The sequence below is a fragment of the Saimiri boliviensis genome, chromosome 11 (assembly GCF_048565385.1).
Source record: "Saimiri boliviensis isolate mSaiBol1 chromosome 11, mSaiBol1.pri, whole genome shotgun sequence".
NCBI classification, from domain to species: Eukaryota; Metazoa; Chordata; class Mammalia; order Primates; family Cebidae; genus Saimiri; species Saimiri boliviensis.
Window position 1 is genome coordinate 20,305,520 of NC_133459.1, and position 19,515 is coordinate 20,325,034.

General features: G+C 49.8%; 1 protein-coding gene and 2 non-coding genes across 3 annotated transcripts; 2 read left to right on the forward strand and 1 right to left on the reverse strand.

The window, feature by feature from the left end:
- Positions 1-220: 220 nt before the first annotated feature.
- CELA3B (chymotrypsin like elastase 3B) lies at positions 221-11,261 on the forward strand. The gene is made up of 8 exons (XM_003934902.3): positions 221-281; positions 1,732-1,817; positions 4,689-4,786; positions 4,902-5,036; positions 7,157-7,293; positions 7,649-7,791; positions 9,217-9,369; positions 11,173-11,261. Exons 1-8 carry the CDS (start codon positions 227-229, stop codon positions 11,188-11,190), a joined length of 825 nt encoding a protein of 274 aa, XP_003934951.2. The 5' UTR covers positions 221-226; the 3' UTR covers positions 11,191-11,261.
- LOC120366131 (U6 spliceosomal RNA) lies at positions 2,614-2,720 on the reverse strand. The gene has a single exon (XR_005580881.1). It is a non-coding gene; the product is annotated as a U6 spliceosomal RNA (small nuclear RNA).
- LOC120366186 (U6 spliceosomal RNA) lies at positions 10,455-10,562 on the forward strand. The gene has a single exon (XR_005580928.1). It is a non-coding gene; the product is annotated as a U6 spliceosomal RNA (small nuclear RNA).
- Positions 11,262-19,515: the final 8,254 nt, after the last annotated feature.

Genomic DNA, 19,515 nt, shown 5'->3' on the forward strand with positions numbered 1-19,515 from the left:
CCCGTTATCAGTTGGCCATTCCACGCCACCTGTGCAGCCACCTGTTGGAGGGAACCCTGGTCCTTCCCTTGGCTGGCACTCCTCCAGCTGCAGGGGTGAGGACTGTGTGGCCTTGGACCATGGGAGACTTGGAGTTCTACCACCTGTTCCGGGAATGGGGCCCACTCTGCCCCCGACTCACCTTCTGCCTATATTAGAGCCCCACGCTCTGTGCCCCTTTCCCATCATGGAGAAACGTACGATGCTCTGGCTGCTCCATTCCCTCCTCCTTGTGGCTGTTGGTAAGACCCCAGCCTGTGTGTGTGCTCCCTGGGCTCCCTGGGCTCGCTGGACTAGGAATCCTTGAAATCTACCACCTGCTCTGAGTCCCGTGACACCAACGCCTGGTGCCACAGGAGGGGGTCTCCGCTTGTACCTGGGGGCATGATTGTGGGGGCTTTCAGCTCATGATGGAGCAGGAGAGGGGAGGGGAAGCCATGGGTGGAGAAAGACTCCAAAGGACTGTGGTGGAAGCCCTTGATGGGGGCAGTAAACAAAGTCAAATTGTTAAGAGTTTGGGCTCTGCGGTTGGACATCTTGGGTTGGAATTTCCACTGTTCTGCTTACCACTCCGACTCTCCTCTCACACTCCCCTACCTGGCCCCAGATACTATGGTCTAGCCTTTTCCTGATCTCTCTGCCATATTGCATTCCAGCTCAGGGCCACCTCTTCCAAGCAGCCTCCCTTGACTGACAATATTGGTAATAGATAACACTGGTTGAGTGCTTACTATGTGAGTGCTTACTATGTGCCAGGCAGAATGTTCGGGGTGTCTCCTATATTTTTTCGTCATTCTCACAACAGCCTCATGAGATCAGTGCTATCATTATCCCATTTTACTGACCCTCAGAGAAGTAAAGTAGCTTATCATAGAACATAAGGCAGAGCTGCACTTAATGTAGAGATGAGGTCTTGCTATGTTGCCCAGGCTGGTCTCAAATTCCTGGGCTCAAGCGATCCTCTATGCTTGGCCTCCCAAAGCACAAGGATTACAGGTGTGAGCCACCACACACAGCCTAGAGCTGCACTCCGAACCCAGGAAGTCCTTTAAAGCCTCCACTCTGTATGACGATAGTTACCACTTTTTGAGGACTCCATTGAGGACCAGGCATTGTTCAAAGTGTATCAATCTCAGGCCGGGCGCGGTGGCTCAAGCCTGTAATCCTAGCACTTTGGGAGGCCGAGGCGGGTGGATCATGAGGTCAAGAGATCGAGACCATCCTGGTCAACATGGTGAAACCCCGTCTCTACTAAAAATACTAAAAATTAGCTGGGCATGGCGGCGCGTGCCTGTAATCCCAGCTACTCAGGAGGCTGAGGCAGGAGAATTGCTTGAATCCAGGAGGCGGAGGTTGCGGTGAGCCGAGATGGCGCCATTGCACTCCAGCCTGGGTAACAAGAGCGAAACTCCGCCTCAAAAAAAAAAAAAAAAAAAAAGTGTATCAATCTCTTCAATCCTCCAAGGGAAGGAGGCCACATTTTAATCTCTATCCCTGGACTCCTGGGATTCTGGAAACTCCTACTCTAGTTTGAATGTTCACTGTTCATATGTGGTTACTGAGGTCCAGAAGAGACAGGGGCTTACATGGGGTCACACAGCCAGTTGAAGGCACAGCTTGGACGGGGACCCTGGTCTCCTCTTTGCTTCTGGGGCCCCTCCAGCTGATTGACAGCTCTCCTCTCCCCTCTAGCCTCAGGCTGTGGCCGGCCTTCCTCTCACCCTTCCAGCCGTGTTGTCAATGGTGAGGACGCGGTCCCCTACAGCTGGCCCTGGCAGGTAAGAGCGACACCAGCTGCACTAATTCCCACCATGGGCTCTGGACCCTAATCTCTAATGGTTCGGCATGCAGCCTTGACACCATTGATCCCTTTGTAATATTCACTTCAGCTTCCAAAGACCAGGAAGCCCCTGGACCATCTACATGGAGGTTTTGCCCATTCCGTCTGTAACCCTCACTGGGCGATTTGCAACTTAAAAGTAGAATCGGGGTGCGGCGGCTCATGCCTGTGATCCCAGCACATTGGGAGGCCGAGGCGGGTGGATCACGAGGTCAGGAGATCGAGACCATCCTGGACAACATGGTGAAACCCTGTCTTTAAAAGAATACAAAAATTAGCTGGGCGTGGTAGTGCACGCCTGTAGTCCCAGCTACTCGGGAGGCTGAGGCAGGAGAATTGCTTGAATCCAGGAGGCGGAGATTGCAGTGAGCTGAGATTTCGCCACTGCACTCCAGCCTGGTGCCTGGCGACAGTGTGAGACTCTGTCTCAAAACAAAACAAAACAAAACAAAAAAGTGGAATCGGGGTTAAAGGTAATGCTTAACTCAAGGAGTTGGCACACTGGTGGTGGAATTTCAGACACTGTGTTGAAGAAGTAAGATTTTGAGGGACTCACTTCTACATTCCTAGGATGATACAGCAGGGCTATGAAGTCTGAAAGCAATAAGGGAGTCAGGGGCTTCGTAAGGCCAGTGGAGGGAAGCTCAGAAGGCTAGACTTGATGTGCTGTGGCTATTTAAATTTAATTAACTTTAAATTATTATTGTAATTATTATTATTTTTAATATTTTAAATTAAATATGGAACGATTCACAAATTTGCGTGTCATCCTTGCTCAGGGGCCATGCTAATCTTCTCTGTATCGTTCCAATTTTAATACATGTGCTGCTGAAGTGAGCATTATTATTATTATTTTTGAGACAGAATTTCGCCTTTGTTGCCCAGGCTGGAGTACATGGTCTGATCTCGGCTCACTGCGACCTCCACCTCCTGGGATCAAGCAATTCTCCAATGTCAGCCTTCCAAGTAGCTGGGATTACAGGTGCACACCACCATGCCCAGCTAATTTTGTATTTTTAGTAGAGACAGGGTTTCACCATGTTGGCCAGGCTGGTCTGGAACTCCTGACCTCAGGTGATCCACCCTTCTCCACCTCTCAAAGTGCTGGAATTATAGGCATGAGCCACCTCACCCAGCTGAAATTTAAATTAAATAATGTAAATAATTCAGTTCAGAAAATTCCATATTTCTTTTTTTTTTGAGACAGGGTCTTGACCTGTCACCCAGGCTAGAGTGCAGTGGCGCCATCTCAGCTCACTGTAGCCTTGACCTCCCAGGTCCAAGCAATTCTCCCACCTCAGCCTCCTGAGTAGCTGGGGCTACAGACATGTGCCACCACGCCCAGCTAATTTATATATATTTATATTTTGTATATTTTGTAGAGATGGGATCTTGCTCTGTTGCCCAGGCTGGTCTCAAACTTCTGAACTCCAGTGATCTTCCCATCTTGACCTCCCAAAGTGCTGGGATTATAGGCATGAGCCACCATGCTTGGTCTGCTTGCCACATTTCAAATGTTCAATAGTCACATGTGATTAGTGGCTACCATATTGGACAGCAAAGATACAGAACATTCCCATCCTCACGGGAAGTTCTGTTGGAGAGGGTCAGCAAGCTTGCTCTGTAAAGGGCCAGAGAGTAAATATTTTAGGTCATTTGATGGTTTGGATCGTAATGACTTGATTGTGCCATGGTAGCATGAAAGCAGTCACAAACAATACAGAAATGAATTGTCCGGGCACAGTGGCTCATGCCTGTAATCCCAGCAATATGGGTGGCTGAGGTGGGCAGATCACCTGAGATCAGGAGTTCGAGACCAGCCTGACCAAAATGGAGAAACCCTGCCTCTACTAAAAATACGTAATAGCCGGGTGTGGCGGCGAATGCCTGTTATCCCAGCTACTCAAGATGCTGAGGCAGGAGAATTGCTTGAACCCGGGAGGCAGAGGTTGTGGTGAGCCGAGATCGCGCCATTGCACTCCAGCCTGGGCAACAAGAGGGAAACTCCTTCTCTTTTTTTTTTTTTGAGACGGAGTTTCGCTCTTGTTACCCAGGCTGGAGTGCAATGGCGCCATCTCGGCTCACCGCAACCTCCGCCTCCTGGGCTCAGGCAATTCTCCTGCCTCAGCCTCCTGAGTAGCTGGGATTACAGGCACATGGCACCACGCCCAGCTAGTTTTTTGTATTTTTAGTAGAGACGGGGTTTCACTATGTTGACCAGGATGGTCTCGATCTCTCGACCTCATGATCCACCCGCCTCGGCCTCCCAAAGTGCTGGGATTACAGGCTTGAGCCACCGCGCCCGGCCTCGAAACTCCTTCTCAAAAAAAAAAAAAAAAAAAAAAAAGTCAGCTGGGTGCAGTGGCTCACGCCTGTAATCCCAGCACTTTGGGAGGCTGAGATGGGTGGATCACCTGAGGTCAGGAGTTCGAAACCAGCCTGGCCAACACTGTGACATCCCATCTCTATTTAAAAAAAAAAAAAAAGAAGTCATGGGGCGAGGGGTGTGTGATAGAGGGCCTTCGAGGGCTCTCAAGAGAAAGAAGGTAGAGAATGTTGGGTTCCCCAGCAAGGTCATAATCCTGGTGAGGGGAGGCTTTGGAGAATCAGAATGTGACCTCCGTGGAAAAGTGATAGGGCCACCACAGGCAGTTGCCCAGGTTGTGCACTGCACATTTCAGAGGGTGCTCTTGTTTTCTGTGCAAATGGCGCCCTCTAGAGTTGTACAGTGCACAACCTATACAGCCATTGGTGCCAGCTCTCAGGGTGGAGCCCAGGCCACTCAGGCCCTTTCCTCCTGGGCCACCAGGTTTCCCTGCAGTATGAGAAAGACGGAAGCTTCTATCATACCTGCGGCGGCAGCCTCATCGCCCCCGACTGGGTTATGACTGCAGGCCACTGCATCTCGTGAGTTCTCTACCCTGTCTTGCCTGAAGCCCGGGCAGCCGTGGAGAGTGGGTGACGATGGGGAAGGAGGGAGGTGAGCCCGTCAGGCCCAGACTGACCTCACCTCCGCCTGCAGGAGCTCCCGGACCTACCAGGTGGTGCTGGGTGAGTATGACCGGGCTGAGAAGGAGGGCCCTGAGCAGGTGATCCCCATCAACTCTGAGGACATCTTTGTGCATCCCCTCTGGAACTCCAACTGCGTGGCCTGTGGGTGAGTGAAAGCTCCAGTCTGGAATCCAGAGGCTCCTCTAGGCTCCAACTCTGAGTAGGGATGTAGGGACGGGGGCGCTGAGCCCAGCAGCCTGTGCCCAGGCCACACACACTGAGGGTTGAAGCCAGCAGAGACTTTAAGAGCCATCAACACCAAACCTGTCTCCTGACAGAAGAGTGGCAGAGCTCAGGGAGGGGCGGTAACTCCCCCAGGGCCACTTGGCTAGTGGCTTCAGAGCCTAAGGTTCCTCTGGCACCCTTCCCCCAAATCCAAGGGCTTCTCCAGCCAACAGATGGCTCAGCCGGTGCATCCCGGGCTCCCAGCACTACGGGCAAAAGGAGGAGCCCTGGGCTGAGAGTCAGGCTCTGGCATTAACGCTTTGTATGGCATAAGCAGGTCACTGGCCTCTGTTTTGCCATTTGTCAAAAGGTGACCATGAAATTGGGCTTCCTGGGTGGTTGTGAAGGCCAAGGAGACAATCTTATGCCCTTCAAGTGTATGAAAATTTCTTAAGTCTGAGTGGGTCAGATTTTTCTGACAAGAGGGTCAAGGAAGGGTGCAGAGCCAATGCCAATGCAGTGGAGGAGTGAGGTGCCACGTGATGAAAACCCCAGCCCCTCTCCACGGGCTTCTGGGGTGATTAGAGAGAAAAGGGAGACCCAGACGAAAGGGCTGGAGTGACACACAGGCAGGTGAAGACAGGGCAGTGGTTCTCAGAGTGTGGCCCCGGGCCGGCAGTATCAGCATTACCTGCGAACCTGTAGAAATGTGAATTATTGACTGGGCACAGTAATCCCAGCACTTTGGGAGGCCGAGGCAGGTGGATCACCTGAGGCCAGGAGTTCCCGACCACCCTGGCCAACATGGTGAAATCCCATCTCTACTAAAAATACAAAAATTAGCCGAGTGTGATGGTACACGCCTATAATCCTAGCTACTTGGGAGGCTGAGGCAGGAGAATCACTTGAACCCAGGAGGTGGAGGTTGCAGTGAGCCAAGATCGCACCATTGCACTCCAGCCTGGGTGACAGAGCAAGACTCCATCTCAACAACAACAAAAAAATTGTGAATTATTGGGCCTTAGCTGAGATCCACTGCAACAGAAACGGGGTGGGATGCAGCAGTCTGTGTTTTTTTTTTTTTTTTTTGAGACGGAGTTTCGCTCTTGTTACCCAGGCTGGAATGCAATGGCGCGATCTCGGCTCACCGCAACCTCCGCCTCCTGGGTTCAGGCAATTCTCCTGCCTCAGCCTCCTGAGTAGCTGGGATTATAGGCACGCGCCACCATGCCCAGCTAATTTTTTTTTTTGTATTTTTAGTAGAGACGGGGTTTCACCATGTTGACCAGGTTGGTCTCGATCTCTCGACCTTGTGATCCACCCGCCTCGGCCTCCCAAAGTGCTGGGATTACAGGCTTGAGCCACCGCGCCCGGCCAGCAGTCTGTGTTTTAACAAGCCCTCCAGGGGATTCTGAGACAGCTAAACTGCGAGGGTCAACGGAAAGGACAATTCTGAAGGCGAAGGATCAGAGTGAGCCAAGGGGCTAGAAGGGCTTCTTAAAATTGCTCAGCCTTGGCCAGACGCAGTGGCTCACACTTGTAATCCCAGAACTTTGGGAGGCCGAGGTGAGGGCAGATCACCTGAGGCCAGGAGTTCTAGACCAGCCTGGCCAACATGGTGAAATCCGTCTCTACTGAAAATAAACAATAAAAAAAATTAGCCAGGCATAGTGACATGCACCTGTAGTCCCAGCTACTCGGGAGGCTGAGGCAGGAGAATCACTTGAACACAGGAGGCGGAGGTTGTAGTGAGCTGAGATCACACCACTGCACTCCAGCCTGGGCAACAGAGAGAAGACTCCATCCCAAAAAAAAAAAAAAAAAAAAAAAAAAAAAATCCCTTGAGCCCAGGAGGCTGCAGTGAGCTGTGATCACGGCACTGCACTCCAGCCTGGGCAACAGAGTAAAACTCTGTCTCAATAATAATAATAATGAAAGAGTGGATTTGGAAGGTAAAGAAGCTGGGTCATCTCCGAGGTGGAGCAGCCTGAAGCAACAGCTGGGAGGTAGGACTTGGGCCGGCTGCAGGACCAGCCCCCGTGACTCTTCCCTCCTCCCCAGCAATGACATCGCCCTCATCAAGCTCTCAAGAAGTGCCCAGCTGGGAGACGCCGTCCAGCTTGCCTGCCTCCCTCCTGCTGGTGACATCCTTCCCAACGAGACACCCTGCTACATCAGCGGCTGGGGCCGTCTCTATAGTACGTGCTGACTCCTCTAGCTGGCCACAGGGCCAGTAGCAGGAAGACAGGGCGCGGGGGCTGCAGGTTGAAGGTAACGCCAGGACTGGTCCTTGTACTTTCCTCCCGTTTCTCTCCAGCCACAGCCTTCTGCCACTAGCCTCCGAAACACGAATGTGCTCAATGGCACATGTTTTGGTGCCTCCTGTGTGCCAGGTGCTGGGGATGTCATGGCGCACAGAGCATGTGGGATCATGTAGCGAGTGGGAGAGTCCTCATCAGGGCGGAAGAGCTGTGTGCCTTGAATGCCGCTTTCCTCCGGGGCTCCTGGCCCTGCGCCCCCAGACCCCTGACTCAGTGCCTTCTATCCCTGCAGCCAATGGGCCACTCCCAGACAAGCTGCAGCAGGCCCTGCTACCCGTGGTGGACTACGAGCACTGCTCCAAGTGGAACTGGTGGGGTTCCACCGTGAAGAAGACCATGGTGTGTGCTGGAGGGGACATCCGCTCCGGCTGCAACGTGAGTCATCTCTTACCTGCCCGAGGTGGTGTACAGGACGTTGGAATGCGACCGTCTGCCTGGAAGGTGGAGAAGGATCTCGCCCGCTTCCCCCATTCAGCCTCCAGGCCAGGCAGGATGTGGAGGAAGTCAACGTAGTCCAGACACAGAGCTCAGGCCAGGGTGGGAGTCAGGACCCCTGGGTTGCAGTCTCAGCTCACACACTGACATGACTTTGGACAAGTCACTGTCCCTCCCTGGTCCTCAGGCTTCCCCATCAGCACAGCAGGAGACACTGGTACCATGACCTTTAATGCCGAGTCAACTCTGTGGTTCTGAAGTTACAATGAACATTAAGAATACTATCGTTGTGCTGGGCACAATGGCTCATGCCTATAATCCCAGTGCTTTGGGAGGCTCAGGGGGGAGGATTGCTTGAGGCCAGGAGTTTGCAATTAGCCTGGGTAACATCGTGAGATGCCCATCTGCAAAAATAATTTTTTAAAATTAGGCATGGTGACACTCTCTTGTAGTCCCAGCTACTGGAGAGGCTGAGGTGGGAGGATTTTTTGAGCCTGGGAGTTCAACCTTACAGTGAGCTGTGATTTTGTCACTGCACTCCAACCTGGGTGACAGAGCAAGAAATCTTTTTTTTTTTTTTTTTTTTTTTGAGATGGGATCTTGCTCTGTTGCCCAGGCTGGAGTGCAGTGGTGCCATCACAGTTCATCATACCCTTGCCCTCCTGGGCTCAAGCAATCCTCCTGCGTCAGCCTTCTGAGTAGCCGGGAGTACAAGTACACACCATAATGCCTAATTTTTTTTTTTTTTTTTTTTTTTTTGAGACAGAGTTTTGCTCTTGTTACCCAGGCTGGAGTGCAATGGCGCGATCTCGGCTCACTGCAACCTCCGCCTCCCGGGTTCAGGCAATTCTCCTGCCTCAGCCTCCTGAGTAGCTGGGATTACAGGCACGCGCCACCATGCCCAGCTAATGTTTTGTATTTTTAGTAGAGACGGGGTTTCACCATGTTGACCGGGATGGTCTCGATCTCTCGACCTCGTGATCCACCCGCCTCGGCCTCCCAAAGTGCTGGGATTACAGGCTTGAGCCACCGCGCCCGGCCTATTTTATTTTTAATTTGAGATGGAGTTTCACTCTTATTGCCCAGGCTGGAGTGCAATGGAGGCAGGAGAATTGCCTGAGCCCAGGAGGCGGAGGTTGCGGTGAGCCGAGATTATGCCATTGCACTCCAGCCTGGGTAACAAGAGCGAAACTCCGTCTCAAAAATAAATAAATAAATAAATAAATAAATAATAAAAACAAATGAGCAAGCTCAGGCTCAGAGGGGTCAAGTAATGTTGGAGTTTCTCAAAGTCCCTAAAGTTCAAAATCAGTTCCATAAACCTCAGACATGGCTCAGTCCCCCACCCCTCTCTGACGGTTCCAGGGTGACTCTGGGGGACCCCTCAACTGCCCCACGGAGGATGGCGCCTGGCAGGTCCACGGTGTGACCAGCTTTGTTTCTGCCTTTGGCTGCAACACCCTCCGGAAGCCCACGGTGTTCACTCGAGTCTCGGCCTTCAACGACTGGATTGAGGAGGTGAGGAGGACTGGGCAGCCAGGAGGACTCCAGGGTGGTGGCTCTCCTTAGGGGTGACAGGAGAAAAACACTGGATCCAGGCGGGGCCTGAAAGGATCCTAGCAGCTCAGTGGGGAAGGGCCCTTGGGTGCATTCCTGAGGGGCTCGGGGATGTTTTCTGCTAGTGTGATGGCTTCTGGGTGGAGCTAGGAACTCCAGCGGAACCTCCTTATTTCAACAAATATTTATAAAGTATCTCCTCTGGTCTTGTCCCCTCTTGTCAGGGAGGATAGAGAGACATGCCAGACAAGAGGCTGCCTGGTGGGGGACAGGCGATTACATGAATGATAATGATGAAGTCTGATAAGAGCCGAGAGCCGGGAGTTCAGGCCTCAGACCTCATCTGGAGATGGGCGATCAGAGAGGACTAATAATGCTCGTGGTAACAGTAATAGCTAAACCAAAAGAAAAAAGAGTAAGAGCCAGGTGCTGTGGCTCACACCTGCAATCACAGTACTTTGGGAGGCCAAAGAGGGTGGATCATGAGGTCAGGAGTTCAAGACCAGCCTGGCTAAGATGGTGAAACCCCATCTCTACTAAAAATACAAAAATTAGCTGGGTGTGGTTGCAGGCGCCTGTAATCCCAGCTACTTGGAGAATGAGGCAGATAATTGCTTGAACCTGGGAGGTGGAGGTTGCAGTGAGCCAAGACTGTGCCACTGCACTCCAGCCTGGGTGACAGGGCAAGACTCCATCTCAAAAAAAAAAAAAAAAAAAATTGGTCAGTGATGCTACAGGTGATGCCCACCTGTAATCGCAGCTACTCAGGAAGCTGAGGCAGGAGGATCGCTTGAGCCCAAGAGTTCTGGGCTGTAATGCGCTATACCCACTGGGTTGTGCACTAAATTTGGCATCAATGTGCTGACCTCCTGGGAGTGGGGACCACCAGGTGGCCTAAGGAGAGGTGAACTATCCAGGTCAGAGATGGAGCAGGTCAAAACTCCCATGCTGATTAATAGTAGGATCGCACCTGTGAATAGCCATTCTACTCCAGCCTGGGCAACATAGCAAGACCCCATCTCTTAAAAAAAAAAAACAAACCAGTAGTGCTCGCTTGGCAGCACATATACTAAAATTGGAACAATAGAGATTAGCATGGCCCTGAGGAAGGATAACATGCAAACTCATGAAGCCTTCCATTACAAAAAATTTCTAAAAAATAAAAAGAAAAGAAAAAAACAGGATGGACGTAGGGGCTTACGCCTGTAATCCCAACACTTTGGGAGGCCAAGGTGGGCAGATCACTTGAAGTCAGGAGTTAGAGACTAGCCTGGCCAACGTGGTGAAACCCCGTCTCTACTAAAAATACCAAAAAATTAGCCAGGCATGGTGGCGTATGCCTGTAGTCCCAGCTACTCAGGAGGCTGAGGCAGGAGAATCGCTTGAAGCTGGAGGGCGGAGGCTGCAGTGAGTCGCAATCACACCACTGCACTCCAGCCTGAGCAACAGAGAGAGAGTCTGTCTCAAAAAACACTCCCCACCAAAATAATAATAATAATATATATATGCACATACCATCTTAATTTGTGCCAGGCACTGTAGGGAGAACTTTAGTTAACAGTTTAATCAAGAACCCCTCTGCCATGAGGTAAGTGATATCATTACTCCTACTATATAGAGGAGGAAACTGAGGCTCAGAGAGGTCACTTACTCTCCCAGGATCACACAGCAGGGCTGGAAATTGAACCCAATTTCATCTAGCTCCAGAATCTTTGCTTCTAAATAAACTATTCTGTCCCACCCCTCCCCCTACAACTTTTCCAGACCATGGCAAGCCACTAGAACCAAGGCCCAGCTGGCAGTGCTGATCCCACATCCTGAATAAAGAATAAAGATCTCTCAGAAAATTCCAAGGTGAATCTTTCTTCCTTTGTTGACTCACCTCTTTCCCTCTGGCCTGCTTGTAAAATCTTAGATCTCACAGCAGAGACAGGACCAGGCTCAACCGTTTCAGATGAAGATGTGGAAGAAATGAGGCTAGGAGAGAAGGGAGCCACCGTGAGGTGACCTAACCATCCTGGCTTGCCTGCAACTTCAGGAGTTCCTATCAGGTTCTGCACTAAATGCAGATAATTTAATGCTAAAACTGGGACAAGTTGGTCACCTTAGTATATAATCACATATAAGCTTTTCAATGCAGGCATATAAATGTGGTAAAAATCTGCAGATAGGGCCGGGTGTGGTGGCTCATACCTGTAATCCCAACACTTTGGGAGGCTGAAGCAGGCAGATCATGAGGTCACAAGATTGAGACTATCCTGGCCAATATGGTGAAATCCCATCTCTACTAAAAATACAAAAATTAGCCAGGCGTAGTGGTGGGTGCCTGTAATTCCAGCTACTTGGGAGGCTGAAGCAGGAGAATCACTTGAACCTGGGAGGTGGAGGTTGCAGTGAGCTGAGATGGTGCCATTGCACTCTAGCCTGGCCATAGAGCAAGACTCCGTCTCAAAAAAAAAAAAAAAAAGAAAAGAAAAGAAAAGAAAAGAAAAAAAAACCCAAAGCTATTTGCCAGGCACGGTGGCTCACACATGTAATCCCAGCACTTTGGGAGGCTGAAGTCGGTGAATCGTTTGAGGTCAGGAGTTCGAGACCAGCCTGACCAGTATGGAGAAACCCCCCCGTCTATACTAAAAATATAAAAATTAGCTGGATGTGGCAGCACGCCCCTGTAATCCCAGCTACTTGGGAGGCTGAGGCAGGAGAATTGCTTGAACCGGGTGGTGGAGGTTGCAGTGTGCCGAGATCTCACCATCGTACTCTAGCCAGGACAACAAGAGCAAAACTCTGTCTCAAAAAAAAAAAAAAAAGTGCAGATAAACAGAGCCCAGCCCCTGCCAGCCCCTCAGGAGGCTCATGGTAGAGTGGGAAGGACAGTGTGTGTTCTGCTTCCATTGATGGGCTGGAGATAGGGAGGGGGGCTTTGGTTATTCATTCATTCAACAAACACTTATTCCTTGTTTTAGAGGAGGGCAGGACTCAGAGGGGGAAGGAGACATGGTTCCTGCCCTGAAGTGGCTCATTATTTAAAGAGAACTGGGCTGTATTCATCTGTTTTCATACTCCTATCAAGAACTGCCCGAGACTATGTAATTTATAAAGGAAAGAGATTTAATTGACTCATAGTTCAGCATGGCTGGAGAAGCCTCAGGAAACTTACAATCATGGCAGAAGGCAAAGGAGAAGCAAGGCACCTTCTTCACAAGGCAGCAGGAAGGAGAAGTGCTGAGCAAAGGGGGAAGAGCCCCTCATAAAACCTTCCGATCTGGTGAGAACTCACACCATGAGAACAGTATTGGGGAAACTGCCCCCATGATTCAATTACCTACACCTGGTCTCTCCCTTGACATGTGGGGATTATGGGAATTACAATTCAAGATATAAGATTTGGGTGGGGACACAAAGCCTAACCATGTCATGAGCTATCAGGGTCATTTGTTAAACATGTATTAGGTACCTGCCTTGTGGCAAGTTCAGGGCTGGAAAAATAGAGACAAGTTAGGCAACCCCAGGGAGAGCCCTTGCTGCAGGGGGGAGAAGACACACACACAGGTACACACACACAGTTACACACAGGGCAGCACACGAGCCCAGAGCCCAGCAAACTGCTGAGTTTCCAAAGAAAGAATGCTGGCTGGACGCAGTAATCCTAGCACTTTGGGAGGCCTAGGTGGGTGGATCACCTGAGGTCAGGAGTTTGAAACCAGCCTGGCCAACATGGCAAAACCCCGTCTCTACTAAAAATACAAAAAATTAGATGGGCGTGGTGGTAGGCGCCTGTAATCCCAGCTACTCCAGAGGCTGAGGTGGAAGAATCACTTGAACCTGTGGGGCGGAGGTTGCAGTGAGCCGAAATCACGCCATTGTACTCCAGCCTGAGCAACGGCGAAACTCCGTCAGGATGGACAGACAGACGGATGGAAGGAAGGATGGATGGAAAGAAGGAAGGAAGGAAGCAAGGAAGGAAGGAAGCAAGCTTTCCACAGACAAAAGCAACATAAAACAGAGGAGTCTGGCTGGGCCCGGTGGTCCATACCTGTAATCCCAGCACTTTGAGAGGCTGAGGCAGCTGGACCACTTGAGCCCAGGAGTTTGAGACCAGCCTGGGAAACATGGTGAAACCCTGTCTCTACAAAAAATTTAAAAGTTAGCCAGGTGTGGTGGTGCATGCCTGTAGTCCCAGCTACTTGGGAAGCTGAGGTGGGAGAATCGCCTGAGTCCAGGAGGCAGGGGCTGCAGTGAGCTGAGATTGTGCCACTGCACTCCAGCTTGAGCTCAGAACAAGACTCTGTCTCAAAAAAAAAAAAAAAAAAAAAAAAATCAAAGGACTCTCTTGGCTCATATTTCTCTTGGAATACCATGAAAGAAAATATTGTCCCAGCAAGGACACACACAATTGACTTTTAATATTAATGGCCCATTTGTAGCCTCCCTTGAAAAGTATACTTTCAGCTATAACTGAAAAAGGTGTAACATAGTGAATAATATACCCAGATAGGTATCCTCCCTTCAGAATTAACACAGTTCACATTTTTGCTTCACATTTTAAAAAATAATAATTACCATCATCCACTAAAAAAATCATAAGATCTAGCTGGGCGCGGTGGCTCACGTCTGTAATCGCAGCACTTTGGGAGGCTAAAGCGGGCAGATCACCTGAGGTCAGGAGTTCGAGACCAGCCTGACCAATATGGTGAAACCCTGTTTCAATTAAAAAAAAAAAAAATCATGAGATCTATAAATTTTTTTTTTTTTTTTTTGAGACAGAGTCTCCCTCTGTTGCCCAGGCTGGAGTGCAGTGGTACAATCTCGGCTCACTGCAACCTCCACCTCCCAGGTTCAAGCGATTCTCCTACCTCAGCCTCCTGAGTATCTGGGACTACAGGCACCCACCACCATGCCCGGCTGATTTTTGTATTTTAATAAAGATGGGGGTTCATGATGTTGGCCAGGCTGGTCTTGAACTCCTGGCTTCAAGTGACCCACCTGCCTCGGCCTCCCAAAGTGCTGGGATTACAGGCAGGAGCCACCACGCCTGGTCAAGATCTATAAATTTGGAAATTTTGTGTCTTATAAAGGGTTACAACCTGCACGGTGGTCATGCTGTCAGGCTGGGAAGCGTAGCCACCCACAGAGCAGAGACCAGAAACAGGCACTTCCAAGGAGGAGGAGCTTTATGCTAAAGAGTTGGCTAAACATACATATTCAACAGGCGGCTGGATGTGGTGGCTCACGCCTGTAATGCTAGCACTTTAGGAGGCCGAGGCGGGCAGATCACAAGGTGAGCAGATCAAGCTCTTCCTGGCTAACACGATGAAACCCCGTCTCTACTGAAAATACAAAAAATTAGGTGTGGTGGCACGTGCCTGTAATCCCAGCTACTTGGGAGGCTGAGGCAGGAGAATTGCTGGAACCTGGGAGGTGGAGGCTGCAGCGAGCTGAGATCGCACCATTTTACTCCAGCCTGGGTGCCTGGGTAACAGAGCAAGACTCTGTCTCAAAAAAACAAACGAACAGGCCGGGCGTGGTGGCTCAAGTCTGTAATCCCAGAACTTTGGGCTTTGGGAGGCCGAGGCAGGTGGATCACGAGGTCAAGAGATCGAGACCATCCTGGTCAATGTGGTGAAATGCTGTCTCTACTAAAAATACAAAAAATTAGCTGGGCATGGTGGCCCGTGCCTTTAATCCCAGCTACTCAGGAGGCTGAGGCAGGAGAATTGCCTGAGCCCAGGAGGCGGAGGTTGCGGTGAGCCGAGATCGTGCCATTGCACTCCAGCCTGGGTAACAAGAGTGAAACTCCGTCTCAAAAAAAAAAAAAAAAAAAAAAACAACGAACAAAAAAACCATATTCAACAGGTAGTAGAAGAATCTGAGTATTAACAAAGGGGGCCCTGGCACATGTGTACTGAACAAACATGCGTGTTACATGTGTCCCATGTTCACTGTGGGGTGGGGACTTGACACTTAAATCCATTACTGCTGGACATGGTGGCCTGTGCCTCTAGTCCCCAATACTCAGGCAGTGGAGGCAGAGGATGGCTTGAAGCTAGGAGTTCAAGGCTGCAGTGCACTATGATTGTACCTGTGAATAGCCACTGCACTCCAGCCTGGACAACACAGTGAGATCCCATTTCTCTCTCTTTTTTTTTTAAGCATGGAAACCAGGCCCTGTGCATCTAAAGGTGAAGCAGGGACATGAAAGCACTCAAGCGCAGCTTCTGTAAACCAGACAGAACCAGTCCATGGTGTGTCGTCTTATCAGGAGAAAGTTACTGAAATCTGTTTCTTGTCTAATCAAAGCTGCAGTTATGGCTGTGGAGCAGGGGCAGAGGGTCTGTTAGTGTCTGGAGGCAGGTGAGCCGCAGTTGTTTTAATATTACTTATCTCAAGGCCAGTGCTTGCTCAGCTGCTAGAGAAAAGGAAAAATCTCACGTGGCAGGGTGCAGTGGGGATTTACATGCTTGTAATCCCAGCACTTTGGGAGGCCAGGGTGGGAGGACTGCTTGAACCCAGGGGTTTGAGACCAGCTTGGGCAACATGGCCAAACCCCATCTTAGCTGGGTGGAGTGCCACATGCCTGTAGTCCCAGCTACTTAGGAGGGAGCGGTGAGAGGATCACTTGAGCCCGAGAGGCTGAGGCTGCAGTGAGCTGTGATTGCACCACTGTACCACTCCAGCTTGAGTGACAGATTGAGACCTTGTCTCCAAAAAAAAAAAAAAAAAAGAGAGAGAGAGAGAGCAAGAGAGAAAGCAAGAAAAATCAATCTTGTGGCAATTAGAACATAGTTTATTCTTCAAGTGTATGTGTCTTAACCCTTATCTGGCATGATCTTAGCTCTTGTTATAATTACAACAGACAAACAGTCTGTTCTGTTAGTTGTATGATCTCTATTTTAACATTTATTTTTTATTTTGGGGACAGAGTCTCTGTCACCCAGGCTGGAGTGCAATGGTGCCATCTCTGCTCACTGCCACCTCTGCCTCTGGGTTCAAGTGATTCTCCTGCCTCAGCCTCCTAAGTAGCTGGGATTACAGGTTCCTGCCACCATGCCAGGCTAATTTTTTGTATTTTTAGTAAAGACAGGGTTTCACTATGTTGGCTAGGCTGGTCTCGAACTCCTGACCTCAGGTGATCTGTCCACTTCGGGCTCCCAAAATGCTGGAATCACAGGTGTAAGCCATGGCACCTGGCCTAATTTTTAACATTAATGTTGCTCAGTTGTGTCTACACCACAAAAAGGAGGCCTAACAAGGTGTGTCTGACCGCCCATCCTGTCATGGCTGGGAACTCAAATTTTAAGGTTTCTCTGGGGTCCCCTTGGCCAAGAGGAGGCCCATTCAATGGTTGAGGAGGGTTAGGATTTTATTTTCAGTTTTCACAGTTAAGGTGGAAGCCCCTTGTACTCTTCCCAAAAGTCATTACCATGATGGATAGGGGGTTTTTATCCATCAATTACTGCTTTTGCTTTTGGGCACATAATAGGATATCTCTTTCCTGCCCTCTTTTTTTTTTTTTTTGAGACGGAGTTTCGCTCTTGCTACCCAGGCTGGAGTGCAATGGCGCGATCTCGGCTCACCGCAACCTCCGCCTCCTGGGTTCAGGCAATTCTCCTGCCTCAGCCTCCTGAGTAGCTGGGATGACAGGCACGCGCCACCATGCCCAGCTAATTTTTTGTATTTTTAGTAGAGACGGGGTTTCACCATGTTGACCAGGATGGTCTCGATCTCTCGACCTCGTGGTCCACCCGCCTCGGCCTCCCAAAGTGCTGGGATTACAGGCTTGAGCCACCGCGCCCGGCCTTCCTGCCCTCTTAAAGTTGGGTTTGGGCCAGACACAGTGGCTCACACCTATAATCCCAGCACTTTGGGAGACCAAGGTGGGAGGATCACTTGAGCCTGGGAGTTCAAGACCAGCCAGGGCATCATAGTGAGACTCCATGTCTACAAAAAGTCAAAAATTAGGCCAGGTACAGTGGTACATGCCTGTAATCCCAGCACTTTTGGATCCACTGAGGAAGGCGGACCATGAAGTCAGGAGTTCAAGACCAGCCTGGCCAACATAGTGAAACCCTGTCTCTACTAAAAATACAAAAAATTAGCCAGGTGTGGTGGCAGGCACCTGTAATCTCAGCTAATTAGGGCTGAGGCAGGAGAATTGCTTGAACCCAGGAGGCAGAGTTTGCACTGAGCCGAGATTACGTCACTGCACTTCAGCCTGGATGACAGAGCGAGACTCAGTCACAAAAAAAAAAAAGCAAAAAAAAAAAAGCACAGCTTCCTGCTGTATGGACTGTCCTGCAAGTTCCTTCTTTCACTCAATGCTGTGGGATATTTTTGTCTGTTTGGTTGTTTTTTTTGAGACAGAGTCTCATTCTGTCACCCAGGCTGGAGTGTATGGTGCAATCTCCGCTCACTGTAACCTCCATCTCCCAGGTTCAAGTGATTCTTCTACCTCAGCCTCCCGAGTAGCTGAGACTACAGGTGCCCACCACCATGCCTGGCTTTTTTTTTTTTTTTTTTACAGTAGAGACAGGGTTTCACACATTGGCCAGGTAGGTCTCGAACTCCTAACCTCAAGTGATTCACCTGCTTCAGCCTCCCAAAGTGCTGGGATTACCATCCTGTCCAGCCTTAATGTGTTTTTGAGGTCTATCCATGTTGTTTTATATATCTCTAGTTCACTGCTGCTGTTTATAGCATATACCATTGCCTAAAGTTTTATTATCATTTATTCCTTGCTCATGGATACTTAAAGCAGAGCTATTTTTTTGTGACTACAAACAGTGCTTCAGTGCATGTCCTTGGATGTGTCTCCAGGTGCACACGTGGGAGGGTTTCTCCAGGGTATATTCCAAAAAACGGACTTGCTGACTGGGAGGACAAGCTCATTTTCAACTTTAACAATTGCCAAATTGCCCTCCAAAGTGATTGTATCGACATTTCTTCAAATTCTCTTTTTTATCCTTTTGCCATCCACTGTCCCCCCACATTACAAACTGCCTCTATTTTTCTCCTAAACCACTCTGGGATCTCAGCCGTCCCCTACAACTCTCCTCCAGCCCTTATCCTCACTCCAGCTCTTACAAAAGCCTGAGAACTGGTCTGGGAAGGGCAGAGTGAGAGCTGGGAAGAAACAGAGTGAAGCCGAGCAGAGACTTCTGCATCATGGGGATGCTGGGGAGGTGGAGAGGAAGTTCCGAAACCACACGCATTAATCATTTTTATTGAGTCACACAGAGAGTGCCTGGTGACATGTAACTGTCAGGCATTGCCAAGGCACAGTAGGGTTGCAAAGCCTGAGTGTCCACTTCCTCCCAATGAGTCAGGGAAGATCCCTTGGATAATTCTCCAAAATAGTTTCAGAGTAAAGGGCAGTGGGATATGTGCAATTCCATAATGTGGCTGGCCAGTGGGCCCCCAGGGAACCTCTACCCATCCTCAAAGGGAGGCTGGGAGCTGTGATGACCCAGTTCTCTCCACACAGGGGCAGCAGAGAGTCAGGGAATCTCGCCTAAAACTGCCAACAATTCAATTTTCCTTTGTTCAAATCTCTAAGTATTAGGAATTCAAGTCTTTTAAATCCCATATAGTCCATAACTTAATTCTTTGACTAATGATTAGAATGTCAAGGCCCAAAATTTTTAGCTATTGTTTTCTAAATCATGAAAAGTCAACAACCCATTTTTCGAGAAGGCACAAAGTCAATACTTCAATTCCCTTTTAAAAATGAAAGAGGCTGGAGCTCATACCTGTAAGCCCAGTACTTCGGGAGGCTGAGGTAGGAGGATCACTTGCGCCCAGGAGTTTGAGACCAGCCTGGGCAACACAGCAAGAACCCAACTCTACTAAAAATTGAAAAATTAGCTAGGTGTGGTGGCACATGCCTGTAGTCCTAGGTACTCAGGAGGCTGAGGTGGAAGGTTCCCTTGAGGCTAGGAGTTTGAGGCTGCAGTAAGCTATCACTTTATCATTAGGCCCAGCCTGGGCAACAGAGACCCTGTCTCTACAAAAAATAAAAAAATTAATTGGCCGGGCGCGGTGGCTCAAGCCTGTAATCCTAGCACTTTGGGAGGCCGAGGCGGGTGGATCACGAGGTCAAGAGATCGA

Excerpts from the sequence above, each read along its gene's own strand:
- CELA3B (XM_003934902.3), top strand. The coding sequence starts at position 227 with ATGGAGAAACGTACGATGCTCTGGCTGCTCCATTCCCTCCTCCTTGTG. Across the intron at positions 282-1,731 it reads CCTCCTCCTTGTGGCTGTTG|CCTCAGGCTGTGGCCGGCCT; the intron begins GTAAGACCCCAG and ends TCTCCCCTCTAG. Across the intron at positions 5,037-7,156 it reads TCCAACTGCGTGGCCTGTGG|CAATGACATCGCCCTCATCA; the intron begins GTGAGTGAAAGC and ends CCTCCTCCCCAG.